General features: G+C 38.0%; 1 protein-coding gene across 1 annotated transcript; it reads left to right on the top strand.

The window, feature by feature from the left end:
- Positions 1-2088: 2088 nt before the first annotated feature.
- On the top strand, positions 2089-11695 carry LOC121640662 (carboxypeptidase Z-like). The gene is made up of 11 exons (XM_041986475.1): positions 2089-2242; positions 2712-2741; positions 3196-3570; positions 5223-5450; positions 5537-5766; positions 6087-6248; positions 6363-6521; positions 7732-7867; positions 8085-8224; positions 8396-8495; positions 9044-11695. Exons 1-11 carry the CDS (start codon positions 2170-2172, stop codon positions 9400-9402), a joined length of 1992 nt encoding a protein of 663 aa, XP_041842409.1. The 5' UTR covers positions 2089-2169; the 3' UTR covers positions 9403-11695.
- Positions 11696-18830: the final 7135 nt, after the last annotated feature.

Genomic DNA, 18830 nt, shown 5'->3' with positions numbered 1-18830 from the left:
AGACTGCACCTGGGGTCCTGCCTGATGTGGTAGATCTGGGCCTCAATTGTCCTGGTACTCAAGGCTTGTTTATGTGCTGCCATGATTAACACCTCTGTGCTGTCCTTCAGTCCAGCCCTCTCTAGCCATTGGTAGGAGTTGTTCATATCTGCCACTTCAGCAAACTGTCGGTGGTACATCCCATGCAGGAGCTTGTCCTCCCATGATGATTCCTCCATTTCATTCTCCTTCAGCTTCCATTGCCAAAGACACTCACTCAATGCTTCATCCCTTGGGGCCATCTTCCTGATGTATTTATAGAGCTTGGACGTTTCATCTTGGATAGTGGCCCTGATGCTCAAAAGCCCTTGGCCTCCCTCTTTGCACTTAGTGTACAGCCTCTGGACACTGGATTTGGGGTGGAACCCACCATGCATGGTGAACAGCTTCTGTGTTTTAACATCTGTGGTCTGAACTTCCTCCTTTGGCCAGCTTATTATCCCAGCAGGGTATCTAATCACTGGTAGGGCATAGCTGTTAATTGCCCGGATCTTGTTCTTGCCACTGAGCTGACTTCTCAGGACTTACTCATTGCAGATATTTGACTATGGCAGCTTTTCTTGTGGCTTCTTCCTGGTTCCTATTTGCTTGTGGTATGCCAAGGTACTTGTAGTTCTCCTCAACATCTGTTATTCTGCCCTCTGATAGTGTAATGCCCTCTGAATGGACTACCTTTCCTCTTTTTGTTACCATTGGGCCACATTTCTCCAGCCTGAATGACATTCCAATGTCCCTGCTGTAGATCCTAGTGATCTGGAGTCAATGTTTCGCTCACTCTTAGCGTACAGTTTGATGTCATCCATATTGAGGAGGTGACTGATGGTGGCCCCATTTCTGAGACAGAAACCATAGCCAGTCTTGTTGATTAATTGGGTGAGGGCATTCTTCAGGCCTATACAGAACAGCAGAAATATATATATATATATATATATATGTGTGTGTGTGTGTGTGTGTGTGTGTGTGTGTGTGTGTGTGTGTGTGTGTGTGTGTGTGTGTGTGTGTAAAATCTCCTGTTTGAGAGCACTTCAGCATCCTAGCGAAATATGTAAATGGACAAAGTCAAGTGGATAAGACAAAAGCCGTCTGCTGAACTTACGTCGAGCCATGTTTGAGATCAGTTCTCCCTGCAGCCCCATCCACTCCACATGTTGATAAAAGCGTGCTCTTGCTGAAAACCATTTTTGAATGAACTGACCTTAAAACCAAGGTGTGTACTAAACTGTGATTTTGGCATACAGTTGGATGGATGGATGGATGGATGAAACGGTGAAAGGTATATTATTGTTAGTGTGAGGTCAAAATGATAATCAAAGGTATTTTCCTGTCTTTTAAGCTGGGAATGTCGTTACTCAGGAGCCTTGGAGGTGGAGATGGTTTTATTTATTTATTTATTTGCATTTTTCATTTAATTAAAATACAACAGTAAGAAACAATACAGTTTGCAAAAGACAATATTACCTTACTAGAGCAGGCAGTTGGTGAGATGATGCTGCGTTGGTGTAGAACATATAACAAAAAGGTCTATTAAATGCCTTCACTTGCATTTGGACATCTGAGGTTTAACCAAGTTTAGACTGACTTTGCCTTTTTCTTGGGGTGGCACATGGGAAGAATCAGTTGAAATCAGTTTTGCGTGTGGTCCGTGACCCCCTCACCGTTACTCATTATAAGCAAGGCTGCAATGAAATATTGATTATAGCCACTTTTAAGTTAGAAGACCACTCTTTCTTTTTGCAACAAGAACCTTCACTTATTAAATGTAGGATTGGACTCTACTTTATGCGTGACTAAATGTGAGTAGATATTTGGCTTTAAATTTAAATTAACGTTCAAACGATAATGTAAATATAACAGTATTCATATAAGTAACAGAAAAAAGCGCCTTATTAGTAAAAATCTGCGTTCCTGTTGTCATGTCCCCACTTCACCTCAGACATTTCCTCCGTAACTCGATATTGTACCGTAATGTTTGAAATAGAGTCGCTTTCAGAGAAGTTCAGTGGGAATTTCTGGCGTCTTGAGAAATTCACGCACACACAAACATACCCACCCACCCACACACACATATACAGTGAAACACACCCTGCGGCTGCGTGTGTGAGGTACCACGTTGAATAAAAGTGTCAGAAAATGCTGCTGGTCCTGCTGCAGATGTTGGTTCTTGCGTCTTGCTCTCCGCCACGATGTGACCCACGAATAAGAGGTAAAGTTTCTTACCGGAATGTGATCACAAACTTCATGTTTGGTGAGAGCATCTGGACCTGTTGCATAAATTGGACATGGCATGTTTTCACGTGGAGACTATGGACGATTATTGATTCGGAAGTTTATCATTGTTTTAAATTGTGCCTTGCATGTTTTTATAAACTTGAAGTTAGATGAAAATTATGAACATTATTAGATGCAGGCATGTTTGCTGTAAAGTTCTGATATCAGGTTCTAGATGATAGGATGCTTTTCAGCTTTAATTAATAAGATTTACAATCTTTCAAATAAAGTGATTTTTGGAGTAACAGACTGCAGACAGACGGGTATTTAAAACAGTCTGAAGCAAGGGCCAGAGGTAGATCTAGCAGTGTTTTTGCAGGCCACATTGAGACATTTCCAGAAACCACTCTGCCATCTAGTGTCTGCTTCTCTGTCAGGCAATAACACGCTGCTGTGTATTGCAGGACTGTGCAAACCAGCAGTGGAAGAAAAACGTAAGTACCCTCTGGTTGGAAGGAAGAATGGTGTCATGCATGGGCTGTTTGTCATCCAGCTTTCCTCATGTTTCCTTCACATGTATGGGGATGTTTAAATTTTAAATGGTAGCCTTTATGGCTTTTTGAATAAAGAACCATGTGTGACATGAGACAAAGGGCCTTAGGTGGGTGTGGTCTTTATGGAGTCTGGCCCAAAAGCCATAAGAGCAGGGAGTATTTTTAGATGATCGATGGGAGCATGAAATATTCAAATTCTAATTTCCAGAGATAATAGAAATATTTAGAACCATGTGATTGAGGACAGGCGTGAAGCCCAAGATTAATTGCTGTGATATTGATCCTTCAAAGAAAGACTAATACATCCCTCATCCCTTTATTCATCAGTATAAATAATCATTTAATTTAGAAATCAAGCCTAATCTGTTTTAAATAAATGATTTTTCTGCCTCAGCCAAATGCACAGATTTGCTGTTGTCCTACTGCGATGACATGGCCTACACACAGACCATGTTTCCAAACATCGTTGGTCACAAGACCCGGGAGGATGCTGAGGCCAGCGCTGAGTACCTCCTCATAAGCGTGGTTGAGTCTCTGTTTGGTGGTGAGTGTAACCCTGAGATTCGCATGCTGGGCTGCTCTGTGCTTGCACCACGTTGTGAGATGGGGAAGGTGCTGAAGCCTTGTCGCAGCAGTTGTGAAGCAGTGTACAAAAAATGCAGTCACACTTTTGAGGGGATAGAGATGGCTTGGCCCTACTTCCTGGACTGCGATCGCTTCTTTGTAAGTGAAGAAGAGGGATGCTATGACCCGCTGGATGGCTTGAGAGGTGAGAAATATATCCTAAACTGTCTCAGGTTATGGCTGCAGCTCATTCTGTATTAGTTAAGGTCTATAACAAAAGTTTTAATAGTCTTTACTTGAAGAGATCCTTTCACTTGGAAGAAGCCACACTCATTCTTCTTTGCTGATTTGTTCAGCTTTGCTCAATTTATAAAAGCTTGTGGGTTTATGCTATATCAGGGCTACTCGATGTGTTCCTACGAGGACACAGTTGAAACCTCTGTTCCTGCAGGTTTGTGTAGCTGTGTGCTATATGATCTCATGGACACTCAGCAATTAAGTCAATATTACCAAGCAGTCAATGTTTGTTTTACAAATTAAAAAACTAAATGAATATATAACATTTTCTTATTAGTTAGTTTTTACTGGCTCTGAAATCTCTTTAATCCAATCATACACATTTAGGCTACTCTACATAATCTACTGTTAATAACTAATGTAATACAAAGGTTCTTCACTTCCACTCAAATAAAATTTCTATCCTCCCCCCAACTGAAAAAACTTACATACAGCAGGGGCTTTTCTGATATGTTGTGTGAAGACATCTGGTTCACACTCATGTGCTGCAGCTCTAACTACACAGCAACTAAAGAAAAAATCCTTCTGTCCCCACATAAACCCACATGCAGACGTGGTCCTGTGTTCTTTTCATCTTTTCTTTAGAAGCAGAGCCTTATAAAAGATTCCTAATGCAGGGGAAAAAGCATCATGTCACAGGTTTTTCAGGAAATTTTCTTAAAAATTATACTTAAAGGCGAAAATGGTTGAGAACAGATTAAAATGTTATTGTTCTGCTGCTCACATCAGCTTCATGTGTTAACCAGATGAGTAAGTGAACATTTAGAACGTAAACACAGATGAAAAGAACCAACGTAAGCATTCAGTCATTTATGATCGTGAAATGAATTTAATAAAGGTAGCAGTTTAAAATTGTATCCCTTTTTTCTATTTTGCAAAACTTTTTCCACCAAGAAGTTTTGGCTTAGCTCTGAGTGTTAGACACGTGTCACTATTCCTATATTCGTGTTAATTTTTTAACTGTTATTGTTCTTCGTTTGACATCATTTGACATTTGCTGCAAAGCTTTGCTGCATGTCTTGTTTAGATCGTAACATCTCCCAAAAAGTGCAGCTTTTTTCTGTTTTGTTGGGGTTGTAAAAGTTTATCAGTTTCTTCAAATAAGTAGGTGTCACTACCATTTAAAAAAAAAAAGTAAAATAATCTTAACCCTTTAGAGCACACCATGATATTTTTATACATACTGTTTCAGAGACATTTGCAACACTTTATGGTATATGCTTAAAATCCTACTGATAACAATCTGATACTTGTCTTCTGCCCCCTAATAGATACCAGGAAACATACGATTAGACTATAATAATTTTAGTAATAAATGGTACATATCACCCCCAAAAATGTTAAATGTTTAATTACATTTTGTTAAAGTGCCAAATAAAAGGGTCAAAATCAATATGAAAACAGACAGTTTTCAGTAAGTACAGTAAGTACCTTTTGTGGTACTCTAGTAATTTCATATTATTCCATAAATAATAGGTTTAGGAGATGACAGTCCTCTTGGTCATTCAAAACTGATATACCTAATGCTTAGTGTGATTCACTATTACTTTTCTATTGCAGCCGAGCAAGAACTAGAGGGCACTCAAGCCACGGAAGTGCCTCTTCCTGAAGAGCCATCTACATCGATGCAGTTCTCCTACCACTCCAATACTCAGATGGTCAGTATCTTAAAGAAGACTGAGGAACTGTGCTCTGACATAGCCAGAACTTACAGCATTGGCCGCAGTGCAGAGGGCAGAGAGCTGCTTGTGATTGAGTTCTCAAACAATCCTGGAGAACATGAGCTGCGTGAGTACATTTTGTCCACCTATGTTTAAAGTCAGCCTCCTTTTCTCAGATGAATGTAGTTTAATTTCATACGTGACCCTGTGCAGTGGAGCCAGAAATGAAGTACATTGGCAACATGCATGGAAATGAAGTCCTCGGCCGCCAGCTGCTTGTTTTCTTGGCTCAGTACCTGTGCTCAGAGTACCTGCAGGGAAACGAGCGCATCCAGACCCTCATCAACACCACCCGAATCCACATCCTGCCCTCCATGAACCCCGATGGATACGAAGTAGCTGCGTCTGGAGGATATTACAATAGCTATGATCACGATGAGGAGGTGACTTCTCCATGGTTACATACATTTATTACCCTGCACACAGAGTCATATTTATCTAATATCAGACTAATCCATGCTGCCTTTGTAAATGTTACTATTTAAGTGTGTGTAAATCATACTAGAACCTGTTTGGATACTGAAGCTTATGAGAGTAATAAGAGACATTTTTCAAGTAGAAAATGTATTTAAATACATTCTGATTGGAGCACATCGCTGACTTAAATACGAACTACATAAATCAATCTATTCTATTTTAATTTATTTGTTTTTTGGGTCATTTCATCTTTTTTTTTTTAAACACTGCCTTTTAAAATCATCAGGGCCAGAGATATGACTCTGGGAACATCGGCCGAAACAATGCCCAGAACATCGACCTGAACAGAAACTTCCCTGGCTTAGCATCCATCCTTTACAACAGCCGCAGACGAAAGGGCTACCATACAGATCACATCCCAATCCCAGACAATTACTGGTTTGGTAAGGTACAGAATGAATTCTTATGGCCTAATACACAACATTGCTGCTGAGTGTTTCTGCCACTTTACAACAAAGAAACTGAACTTGTTCATGTAAAGATTCAAAATATTGCATTCCAGGTTGCACCAGAGACGTACGCTGTCATGAAGTGGCTGCGCTCCCTCCCTTTTGTGCTCTCAGCTAACTTCCACGGTGGAGACCTGGTGGTGTCTTATCCCTATGATCTGACAAAGCATCCACTGGAGCACAATATGTTCTCTCCAACACCAGATGATAAGGTTAATGGGCTCCTTGAAACCCATCACCTATAGAGTTAAAGACCTTAGTGTTGTGTCGCACAACGCACAGTGAAAAAACTTTGCTTTTATAATGTTGATGTACAGTTGTTGAATATAAGTTAAACTTTTAAAGCTTAAGTGTCATCAACATGTGTATGAATACAGATTTTTGACAAGTTTAAGAAAAAAAACTTTAACCTCAATGAACAGAGATCAGCTGAAGAAACAGAACAAAATGCATTAATGTAGAGTTAAATTTGAATTTCAGTTTCCAGTTAGACTCCAATGCTTCACCTCAATGAAGTGGTAAGATGAATGAAGGAAATGGATAGGACAGGACCCTGTGTGGAGCAGAGATAACAAGTGGCAAAAGCTTCTTTGGTCTCAGGAAAAGGTGGTGATGGGGAGAAGTCAGGCTGTGTGAAAGTCAACCTGGAGGAGAAATTATACAACAGAAGTGGTTTGAAAGAATAAGGATCAGACTGATGGTCTTGAAAAGTAGCAGGCAGGAAGATCATTAGTCCAGAGTAGTGATGACAGGATTTAAGAGTGAGGTGAGTTTGACAATGAGGGCAAATGGAAGTGTTGAAAGTCCAACCACCAGTTAGGCTAATGATGATAGATAAGATGGAAAAAAAATTTCCTTACTGAACTTATGCATTAACTTCATTTACTGCCATGTGCTATATAATAGTGATGAGTTTTTATTATTGTAAAAGGATAAAAATAAATCAGTTTATAATAATAAAAAATCTATATAATAAATAAATGTGGATTTATAGCCAAATAAGAAAAACCTTTATATGTAGAAATAATAAAAGCGCCCTACAAAACATGAAAGAATTATTTAAAGCATTTTAATTTATTTTCAGACTTAACTTTTATTTATTTGTTTAAATTATTTGATTAAATTTAAATACATGTGTGTTAAATAATTTAATAATATAGATTAAATATATGGCACAACTTATTCTATTTTAAATTACTGAATATTTCTTCATAATAATAATTTTTTAAATGATATATATTTTTTTCATTTTCTCTTGTTTTGTTTCCTTTTTGAGAAACATCTGAATATAAAGGGGAAGATTTAAGAAGGTAAAAAGGATAATTAGAACAGCAAGAGTACCTCCTGTCTTGTCTTTATTTGTTAAGGCAACTTAGGAAGCTAGCAAGCAAAATAAATGGTGACAGTTTTTGTCTATTTAAGGTCTTCAAACTTCTTGCAAGAACATATGCAGATGCCCACGAAACAATGTCCAGTGAACGTGCACAGTGTGGATCGTCTCATACTAAGAGTCAGAAAGGGATCATCAATGGAGCACAGTGGTCCAGCATTGCAGGCAGTGAGTAGAAAAACAACCTCAAATCTGAAATATAACTCTGAAATACAAGTGAACTGTTAGTTATGGCCTCTAGAGGTCACTGTAAGACCAGGTAAAACTGAGAAAACAAGAGAGGAACTAGTATAGAAAGAAAACATGAGCAATGTATTATTATCAATATTTTTTTCTTTTCTTTTAGACTTATGGGTTTATCAGTTTTGTTTTTACGTCTGGTCAGGTATGCAAGACTTCAACTATCTTCACACCAACTGTTTTGAGGTGACTGTAGAGCTGGGTTGTGATAAATTCCCCCCTGAGGAGGAACTCTTCCTCGGCTGGCATGATAACAAAGAAGCTCTGATCACGTTCATGGAGGCAGTAAGACTTGTTTACTCTGCCTGTTTTGTGTTAACCTTATTATTAAGGACCCTGAAATATACTAAACCTAAACTTTGATGAACAATTGCTATAGTCATCAGTTTATATTAGTCCTAATTATCAATGGAAAAATATTTGTGGGTAACTTCTTTTTGTGGTTTTGTTCACCAGGCCCATCGAGGTATCAAAGGGATTGTAAAAGATGAGGAGGGAAATGCAATAAAAGGTGCACGGATATCTGTCAGAGGAATACGACATGATATTACTTCAGGTAATCGTTTTTAAATACTAATGCGATGTGTTTGTTTTTACAGGTACACACATAAATAACATTAACTTCATTTTCTGAGATTTTTGCAGCAAACATAACAATATATATCTTTTAATTTAAAATCTTTAAAGACTTTGTTTCAGTAAGTGTTAAATAAAAACACTGCTCCCCACTACATAGTGCCCATCATGCGACACAGCATATTTCATTATTTCTCACTGTTGCGAGAATGACATGAATACTATCCATATCACATATTTTTTAAAAGCTGTGCTTTATTAAACTTATAGTGATTGAAAACCAAATTTCTTATATCACAACCATGAATATAGCAATATATTTTCAGTTATTAAATCAAGAACTTTTTGTTCGAATTGTCTTGTGTGTTAGGCCGTCATGACTTTTAAATTCACTACCTGCAGTATTTTACACAAGATTTCCACATGTTGAGATCTTAATGTGTTTTGTTAGTGGAGATACTCTGAAAATATATTCTACGATATATCTGCATATAAGTCTAAATACTGAGCCTTACCCTTCCTCTTTAGCTGAAAATGGAGACTACTGGCGCATCCTCACCCCTGGAATCCACATCATCACTGCCTCTGCTCCAGGCTATACCAGAGCAACAAAAAAAGTCCACCTGCCTCCTCGCATGCACAAAGCAGGCCGGGTGGATTTTGTGCTGCAGAAAACTCCTCCTAATACAGACAAACAGGAAGGGGACTACGCTTTCCCATCCATGGGCTCCTATGAGCGATTTGACCCGTACAACCAGTACGAACGCTACACCCGGATGGCTGATTTGAGCCAAGCCCCTGAGGAGAGAGCAGTAAAGCCCTGGTGGTGGAACTACTTTGTGTTGCCAGGAGGCCCAGCTCCCACCTGGCTGCTTAAACAGCATTAAAGCTGTAATAAGAGAGGCAAAACATGAGCTACTTTTCAGAACAAACCAAGCTATTATAAAATTAATATTCTGCTCTTTTATTTGAAGTTAAACACGCTTTCACACTTACAATGTGCTCCGTTTGGTCCCAAATCCAAACTTGAATGTTAATGTAAGCACATTTAGTTAAAAACTGTGACTCAATAAAAGCTTGTTAAAGACATATATAATTGTAATTTAATAGCAATGTTACAGCAGAAATAAATACTATTATTGATGTATGTTGCCAGAATATGAGCGCCTACTCCCTGTCCACTCTAGGTCTTGGATCAGAACAAAAGGTTAGAGATGAAACCAAGTGGCCACTAGGGGGCAGGCTAATTCAACATCTGATTTGATGAGTCTGGCAGAAATAATCCACAGGAGGTTTCATTGATTTGCCAGCACAAACTAGCACAAAACATAGTAAGCATCACTAGCCTTCAGGTCCACTAGAATCCAAATCCTACAAAATAACAAAAAGAAAACAAACAAACAAACAAAAAAACCTAAAACCTAAATAAATAAATAAATAAATAAATAAAGCTCTTAAAATTGTTTATGCAAGGTCACAAAAGGGCCATAGATGCACAAATGACCTTTACGAGACTGATCAAAAAGTGATTGGAGAATATAAAAGAAATCTGCTCACTAAATTACTTGGCCTTAAAAAATTTAACAACTAAACAACTAAAACAAACAAAACAAACAAAGAAACAAAAGAAACCCACAAACACATGATCTGACACCAAACTCAATCAAATCATGACAATAGAATAGAAATAGTAATGTTTCACGTCATGGTCTGTAGACGATTTTCAACAGAGAGCACAGAGTTATCAATCATAAGTGCCTGGAGGTACATAAAAGTATGTTTTCAACCATCTGGAGGATGCTGTAATGGTTGTCATTTTTATAACAATTGTTCAGAATTTAGTGAAAGCATCTGTGCGATGGTGACCTGCCAAGTTGAGCTGTAATATTCAGCTTATTCAGAAAAATCAACATAGACACTAACAGTATGAAGAAACCAAAATCACGTTTGACCTTTGAGAATTTGGATAAAGAAAACCTTTAGGTATCAGTCAGGAGAAAACTGTGATCCTCATTTTTCAAAGCTTTTGGGACAAGTACAAAATGAAAGCTGGGAAAAGTTGTGTAAAGTTAAAAATAGCTGGTGGAACGTGACTGATTTTAGATGAAAGGGACTATGTGAGTGGGACACTGTAAAATTGAAAAGAATTTGGGGACTTCATTAACTAGTAAACCTTTATTAGTGTACAGGAATAAAGACAAATCTCTTTACACAGTGGCTTAATATGTCATTTTAAAGCCCAACTCCTGAACTTTGCCAGACCAATGTAGCATCTGACTTGCATCCTGTCTCTTTTCGAGCTCTTTCCAGTGAAGTCAGTCCGATGTTTACTTTTGCTCTGTCACTTTCTCTCTTTCTTTTTTCACTTTCCTCTTATAATGTCCTCTTGGATTTCTTTGCTAAATCAGCCATAGTACGTGATCATAACAAGAGAGGAAATAAGCGTATGCTAAATATCTTGCTGCTTCTCCTGCTGTTGACAGGATGCTGTACAGATTCTTGTCCACTAATCACATTAGGCTTGAAAACCAAAGTAAAAAACAGAAACCCCAACACTTGATAAACCTGGTATTGCTCTGTTGTTTAGTTGTGGTGAACAAGAGACCTGAAGGGGAAGGATGACCGTTTTCAGCCCTGGCCAATGAACAGGGCAGATTTTCTTCTTCCTTCTTCTTTTTTCTCTTCTGCTCAGCAGTCATTATGGGGAAAAGCGAGAAGTTGCTGTAAATGCATGACGTTGTCCAGGCAGTTTAGTTGAATTAACTAAGCTTTAAAATAAGCTTTATTTGTATAGCACCACTGCACAACAATGTTATCGCAGGGCACTTCACAGACAAATCAAAGCCAACCAAAGCAAAGTGCTTTTTTTTTTTTTTTTTAGAATTCCCTATCCAATCAAACCAAGTTCTCCAAACTATCCTGTTGTGAATGCACCCTCAGTGTGCTATTAAAAATACATCAGAAAGACAGAGTTTTAAGGTCAGACACTTATTGGTTTAAAAATGACAGCAACTGGTGTTCTCAATTTTAAAGTTATAAAGAATTGTTAAAGGTAGGCGTAATGCAACAAGCATCTTTCTTGACTTCTTAAAAGGTGTTGCTAGCTATTTAAATTTAAAAGGAGAAAAAAAAAAACATCTAAAAAACAACATTTATCTATTTCAATATTTGATTTTCAAGCTGCTTTAGTAACCTGACTTTAACTAAAACCAGTTTATGGCTGAAGGCTGTTTAATTCTGTGATTAAAGGAATATTAAAGAAGTGTAGAGCTGTCACCCAGTTAAAAAAAGGGAACTTATGGTTTTATGGTAAAAAATATTAAATGTATCACGTTATAATGTGTTTTATGGCTGAAGTGTGGAATATAAACCATATTCGTCTTTTAATGAGGAAACTGTGGATGCACTAGATGAGAAATGTCTAATTTACTAAATGGGATTAAGATGTACTTCATATTACGTTGAGACAGAGGGATATGGTAAAGCTTGGAGGAGCCTGTGGTATTTTTGACGTTGCACTCTGAAACCAGACTGTCTTCGTGTCAGCAACTTATTCTCCCAGTTCCAGAGGTGCATAGCCTATATAATTTTAATTTTAGTTTTCAAAAGACAGCTGGGCCATAGTGTAACCACTGGGACATGTTAACCAAAAGAAACACACACACCCAAAATACTGTAGACATGTACCATCTCATTGCAAGCAGGCAGGTGACTTACCATGTTGCCCATCACTGTCCCACATTCTTGTGTGTACAACAATAAATTAGAGTTGAACAATTAATCCTTAACCAATGAACTGAAATGTTGCTGCTTGATGAGAATATTCTCCATAAAATGTATTTCTACGTTACAACAACACCTGCATAGAGTACTTTGTATTTCATGTTCTCACAATAAAGATTGCCACATAACGTGATGTATTTCACATTTTCACAATAAACTATTACATTATAATGTGATAAGGTCCTAATTTTTTTTTTATTAGAGTGGCAGCTCTGTGCTGCTATTGTATTTTTTTTTAATAAGGGTACCTATATGAAAATGCAGTAAAGATATTATTTATTAGACAAGCTAATTATGTTTTCTAAGCTTTTAGATAGATCTTGGGGGACTACGAATGGATGATGGAAATCTTCAGCTATCACAAAGATGGTTTAATTTGGGAATGAAGAATCAAGTTAAATGAATCTTTAGACCTTGGGCTGAAAAGGTCAAGAATTAACGTTCAAGCTCAACCAAGCTTAAATAGATTTACAGTGACATGTGCTGCAGGGAAGGTTTAAAGATCTTAGGCAGGGAAGTTTAAAGTTACTGTATAAGGGTATTTCCAGCAACTAAAGAACAATGGTTTTACATTGTATTTCCCAGTAGTGTTCACACAATGTTATAGACAACATAAGGTTTTTCTAACTATGATAAATAGATTGAATAAAATTCATTTTACTGGGATTGACTTAATTTCCCTTTAATTTGCTTTCATTGTTTTGTAGTTTTATAGTTAATATATGAATAAATAGTCACAAGTCTTGCTGAATGAAAAGAATGACACCGTAAACCAAATCAATCCCAGTATCACTGTGGGCGGGACATTTGAATTGTTGCATGATTTTTTTTTTAATGGGCATGCAACAATTCCTTGTAGGACTGAGCCTTTTTGCCCTTTTTGGGACCAGCTTTCTGAGCCTCTTCTGTCAGGCATGGTGCTGAGTAACCAGTTTTTGGCGAGGCTAAAGAAAAAGCAAAAACCTGTCATGTTGTGTTAAGCTCATGATGCTGGTAAGTAGGTAAGTAACGCCTCAATTCAGCTCAGTGAACCTGTGCCACACTCAGGAGGTTTAATATTCTTATGTCCCTACTTGAGATCAGTTTGTATCTTTGACTATAAACACTTAGTTTAATGTGTATGTTGGGCATTAGGTGCCAGAGTGGAGGGAGCTTTCCAACTAAATTTCTTTCCAGATAAGATTCTGTACGACTTCTTAAATTTACACTTCACATAATAAAGCTGTCATATTTTAATATTCATGATAACTTCACATAAAAAACCCCCACTAGATTTAGGTTATGAAGTTGCAAAATATTTTAACAGAGCGGGAAAGAGACAAGAAAAAAAATTAGTTGATCAATCTGGATTGCAAGGAGGTCCAACTAGGACCTGGACTGGCAGGACTTAAACGTGGGGTAACTAAAATAAGGATTTACACCATCTATAAATAGGTCACCTGCTCAGCCTATTGAGCTACTCAGTGTCCCTCCACATATTTCTATTGTAAAATGTGTGAAATGGGGTTGACATAGTCTTGCTAAAATAAGCAAGACATTCCCCGTAAAAGACATCAACTAGAAAATTGACGAAAGGACAGATCTTTGTCTGTATCTTTATTATTGCACAAATAATCTGCAATAATCTTGAGAGGCTCAGAAAAAAAAGCTATTTGGCATTACTTAATTGGACATGTCATCATTTTTTTTACAAGTGGGGTCTTATAACTTTTGTGGTAACATGTCACACCTGCCACATCTCATCCATCCCATCATTTTAATAAACCAAACCAGAAAAACAATTTAAAACAATAAAAATGGACATGTATGAATTCTGACATCTCTCTTTTAGATACAGCTATTGGAACTTTTAAAAATACTGCCCTCTTTACACACTGTTCGTCTCCATTGGACATTTGTTTATGCAGGTCTATGCAAACTATAATAATGTCTAAGGGACTTGTGAGGTTGATATGAAAGCAACAGCATGTGAAAGGTTAAAATGGTGTTAACCCTTTTAAACCTAAGTATCCACTAAGGGGCAAAAGCCAACTATCAGATTATATACAACATGGTTTTAAGATTTTTTTTTTTTTTACCATAAAGTGACAGATCTCAGGAACTGTGTGTAAAAAGCATGATTTGCACATTGTTATGACTATGCAGTGTTGCTAAGGTGTAGCCAATGCTATGATGTTTTCACACCCTAAACAGGAAGTGTTATTGGCTTAATCTAACCAGAAACAAGAACGTTTAGGTAAAGTACTGTGGTTTTATTGTATTAACATAAATGAAGAAATAGATTTTTTTAGAGGAGGATATGTGAAGTGATATGTACCTTTTTCTTAGCCCAGCTCTGAAACTCTCATTTTCTATGTGCTGTGTCAACATCTCACCTTCTCATTTGCTTCTTTATGACAGTAACAACAACTGACTTCCTGCAGTGTATAGAAAATTTTGAGGAAATGTTGCCATTGCTGCAAGATTAGACTAAACTAATGAGGTCATACATGCTGTAAACTCACTTAAAGATGACCTAAAGATTTATTTCACTGGTTGTCGAAATCTCACATCATTCTTAAATTACAAACAGTTTTTTAGTTTATGTTGAAATGATTGTGTCCGGCATCTCACTGTTGCCTCTCTGTGGATCTAAGTATAGTTTCTTCTCATAATCTTTAAAGAAGAGCTTCATTAGGCCCTGCCAAATTCCCATAATTGCAAAAACAGCATTTTATTTCCAAATAATTGCTCAGTGTCAAGTCTAATTCAGTCTGCTTCGTAAGCTGCAGCAATTACTGAATTGTACATGTGCAGACAACTCTAGTGGGTGATAATAAGCCACCTTCTTTGTTACAGACCCTGAAAAAACTCGCTGGGGAATATGTGAAGCAAAGATAATACAACCAGTCAAGCGTAAGTGTATACAAAACCCCACCAATCATCCCTGTAGAAAATCCCCCCAGTTATGAAAAAGGGAACTCCATTTGGGTTAAGGTGATTCTCCTTTAATAGTCCTGGGATCCCTAACCACAACACAAGAGAGCAAGAGAAAATACAGCTGCTCATTTGTGAAAGTCACTTCCATTTGAAAATAAAAGGCTGCTTCCAGGGTGACTAGCTGCTGGTGTTTATGAACCTGGGAGGTATGCCGAGGATTTGAGAAGTTCTTTGTGGTATTTTTCTGATAGTTTGTTTGGGGTTTCTCGGTGTGACAGTCAGAGGTCGCTGTGGAACAAGGCTTAACAGGCTTTAATTTGACCTGCAGCCTCAGATGGAGAATCTTTGTTTGATGACATTTTCCTCATGTTTTCATTTGTTTTGATGGATTTCTGCAACGCTCTGATACTCTTACATTGAAAGATTTAATAAAGGATTTTTTTTGTTGTTGAGCCCTAGTCAAGTTAAAGACCTTTGCTCAATGGCAAATGAGCAGAAACCTGATGCACCAGATTGGTTGTTTATAAAACTTTCTAAGAACTCATCCATAGAAATGGTTTGTAAAAGGGAGGGTTACTTCAAAATGCACATTTACCAGACAGATCACTGATACTATAAAAGCTAAGTCAGTCAGAAAATCTAATTATTTGTTGTACCTAGCCAGGAGAAGATTGAAAGTATCTTTTCAATAATGAGAAGCTTTTTCTTTTGTTGTTTGCTTTGGTTTTAATGAAGAAACTGAAGCTGAAATTTTAGAGCAGCAGTTACTCTGGTTGCTGTAAGCTGCCATTGTTGACATTTCACATCTAAAACCTCTTTAAAGGTGGATTTATGCTCACGTTTGCGTCCGTGTAACTGTCGTAGAATCGGCGTAGCTCCGTAGAGGCTAGATGCTCACCTCTTCCAGACCTGATGTGCACCCCTGCTACGCAGACGGTTACGTGCAGGTACTCCCTTGTGATTGGTCAGTTTGGGATCACGTATTGCCGGATATCTGAAAAAAGCACTTTGCTTTTTTAAAAAATTAACCAGTGGATTGAGTTGATGAGAGGCTGATCGAATTATTTTTTTGTTTCCTTCCACAAGCTCATGAAGACACTGAACCATATTAGGCACCATTGTTGTTTTCAAACCGAAAATACCTCCCAAACTGAAGTGAACCATCAAAAAAACTCCGACCTGGTGGGTTTACCAGCAGATACAACCCCTGCTGCCACCTTCAGATTAGGAGGAGAAACTGCAACACAACACCAAAATGACGCATACCCCATATACTCGAGTGTGAGAGCAAACTCACCAACGTCAGCTACGCCGTAGCCAACTGCACGTAAATGCCACGTAAGCATAAATCCTTAACAGTATAGGACACTGATTAGTGTGAAGTAATGGGATTGACCTCAAACACTGGGTGCTTTAACACCAGGATAATTTGGGGGACTAGATTTGATTGGGCAGGGAATTTATTTGAAGTTTTTGCACCTTCATTTGGCTTGGTTTGCTTTCATATTGCACTTTTCTCAAGTGGACCAAACCACATTGACCATGTCACAAAGTTAGAACAACTGCTTACTGGGGGGGATACAGTTTAATCCCAATAACAGCAAAGATATGGATGACATCTTATGTCAGCTGAACTCCTCCTCTTACTGTCTGGACATCCTGCCCACAGGTTTCTTCAAAAAGGTCTCAAAGACTCTGGAGCCAGATCTGTTACAGATTGTTAACTTATCTTTAATTTCGGGCATCTTCCCAGAACAGCTTTAATCAAACCTCTGCTAAAAAGGGACAATCTAGACATGACACAAATGAGCAACTACAGGCCGATCTCAAATCTTCCTTTTCTAAGTAAGAAAATCGAAAAAGCCGTTTTTCATCAACTAAACAAATTTTTAACACAAAACAACTGCTATGATGTCTTCCAGTCAGGTTTTAGACAGCACACAGCACTGAGACTGCTCTGACCAAAGTCATTAATGACATATGTTTGAACACAGACAATGGAAAAATGTCAGTCTTAGTCTTACTGGACCTCAGTGCTGCATTTGACTACAAATTTGCTACAGTCGACCACAATATATTACTTAAACGACTGCAAAACTGGGTGGGCCTCTCTGGCACTGCACTACTCTGGTTTAAATCTTATATAGAGAACAGGAAGTACTTTGTGTCAATAGGTAATTTTACAGACAAGAATTACATGTGGAGTTCCCCAAGGCTCCATCCTGGGGCCTCTTCTGTTTAACATCTACATGCTCCCACTGGCACAGATCATAAAGAAAAACAAAATTATTTACCATATCTACGCAGATGACACACAGATATACATTACAATGTCACCAGGAGATCAAGGCCCCGTACAGGCTTTTGGTAAATGCATTGAGGAGATTAAGGACTGGATGTGTCTAAACTTTCTTCAGTTAAACAAAAACAAAACTGAGGTGATGGTTTTTGGACCCAAAGAGAAACGATTAAAGGTTACCACAGAGCTTCAGTCTATACACCTAAAAACCACCAACCAGGCCAGAAATCTGGGTGTATTGATGGACTCAGACCTTAACTTTGAGAAACACATTAAGGGAATTACAAAGTCAGCCTACAGTCACCTTAAGAATATATCAAGGGTAAAAGATCCCATGTCTCAGCAAGACTTGGAAAAACTAGTCCATGCTTTCATCTTTAGTTGGCTTGATTATTGTAACAGTGTCTTCACATGTTTACCTAAAAATCAATTAGACACCTGCAACTTATTCAGAACTCTACTGCTTGAGTCCTCACTAAGACCAGGAAAGTGGACCACATCAGTCCAGCTCTGAGGTCTTTACACTGGCTGCCTGTTCATCAGAGAATAGGTTTTAAAGTTCTGCTGCTGGTCTATAAAGCTGTGAATGGTTTAGGACCAAAATACATCAGTGACCTCTTGACCATGTATGAACCTGCCAGAATCCTCAGGCCATCTGGTTCCAGTTTCTTATCAGTTCCCAGAGTCAGAACCAGACATGGAGAAGCTGCATTCAGCTTCTATGCTCCACATGTCTTGAACAAACTCCCACAAAGCCTCAGATCAGCTGAAACACTCAGTTTATTTAAATCCAGGTTAAAGACCCACCTGTTCTCTGCTGCATTTCAATAGTTTTTATTTAGAAGTCAAAATCTACATCTTGTTCTTTTAAGCTGGAATCATGTTTTAATATTGTCTTTAACTTTATTTCTTGCATTTTATTTATTTTATTTAGCACCTTCCTTCTGCTTTTATTTCATTAATTGTATTTCTTTGAATCTTTTTTTAATTTTTTTTTTAATGCACTTGTATTGCTTTCTGCACCCTGCTGTAATGCTTTATGTAAAGCACTTTGAATTGTCTTGTACATGAAATGTGCTATACAAATAAATTTGCCTTGCCTTGCCTTGCAACTGAATCGAGACCCCCAGTTTTCAAGCAGACCAGAGTTTTCCTTATTTTGTCCGCATGCGTGTTCACACTAATCTATACAAACTGGACTATTTGTACAGGTAGACTAGGGTTCACTTTAAGTGGCCCAAACAGCACTAGTGTAAACGCACCCTAAGATAGATTCTTTTTGGACAAAGACGCTACCTTACCAGGTAAGAAGAG

This window comes from Melanotaenia boesemani, chromosome 5, assembly GCF_017639745.1.
Source record: "Melanotaenia boesemani isolate fMelBoe1 chromosome 5, fMelBoe1.pri, whole genome shotgun sequence".
In the NCBI taxonomy this organism is placed as follows: domain Eukaryota; kingdom Metazoa; phylum Chordata; class Actinopteri; order Atheriniformes; family Melanotaeniidae; genus Melanotaenia; species Melanotaenia boesemani.
The sequence above is the reverse complement of the archived record's forward strand: the minus strand, read 5'-3'. Positions and strand labels throughout refer to the sequence as shown.

Excerpts from the sequence above, each read along its gene's own strand:
- LOC121640662 (XM_041986475.1), top strand. The coding sequence starts at position 2,170 with ATGCTGCTGGTCCTGCTGCAGATGTTGGTTCTTGCGTCTTGCTCTCCG. Across the intron at positions 6,249-6,362 it reads ACAATTACTGGTTTGGTAAG|GTTGCACCAGAGACGTACGC; the intron begins GTACAGAATGAA and ends ATTGCATTCCAG. Across the intron at positions 6,522-7,731 it reads CTCCAACACCAGATGATAAG|GTCTTCAAACTTCTTGCAAG; the intron begins GTTAATGGGCTC and ends TGTCTATTTAAG.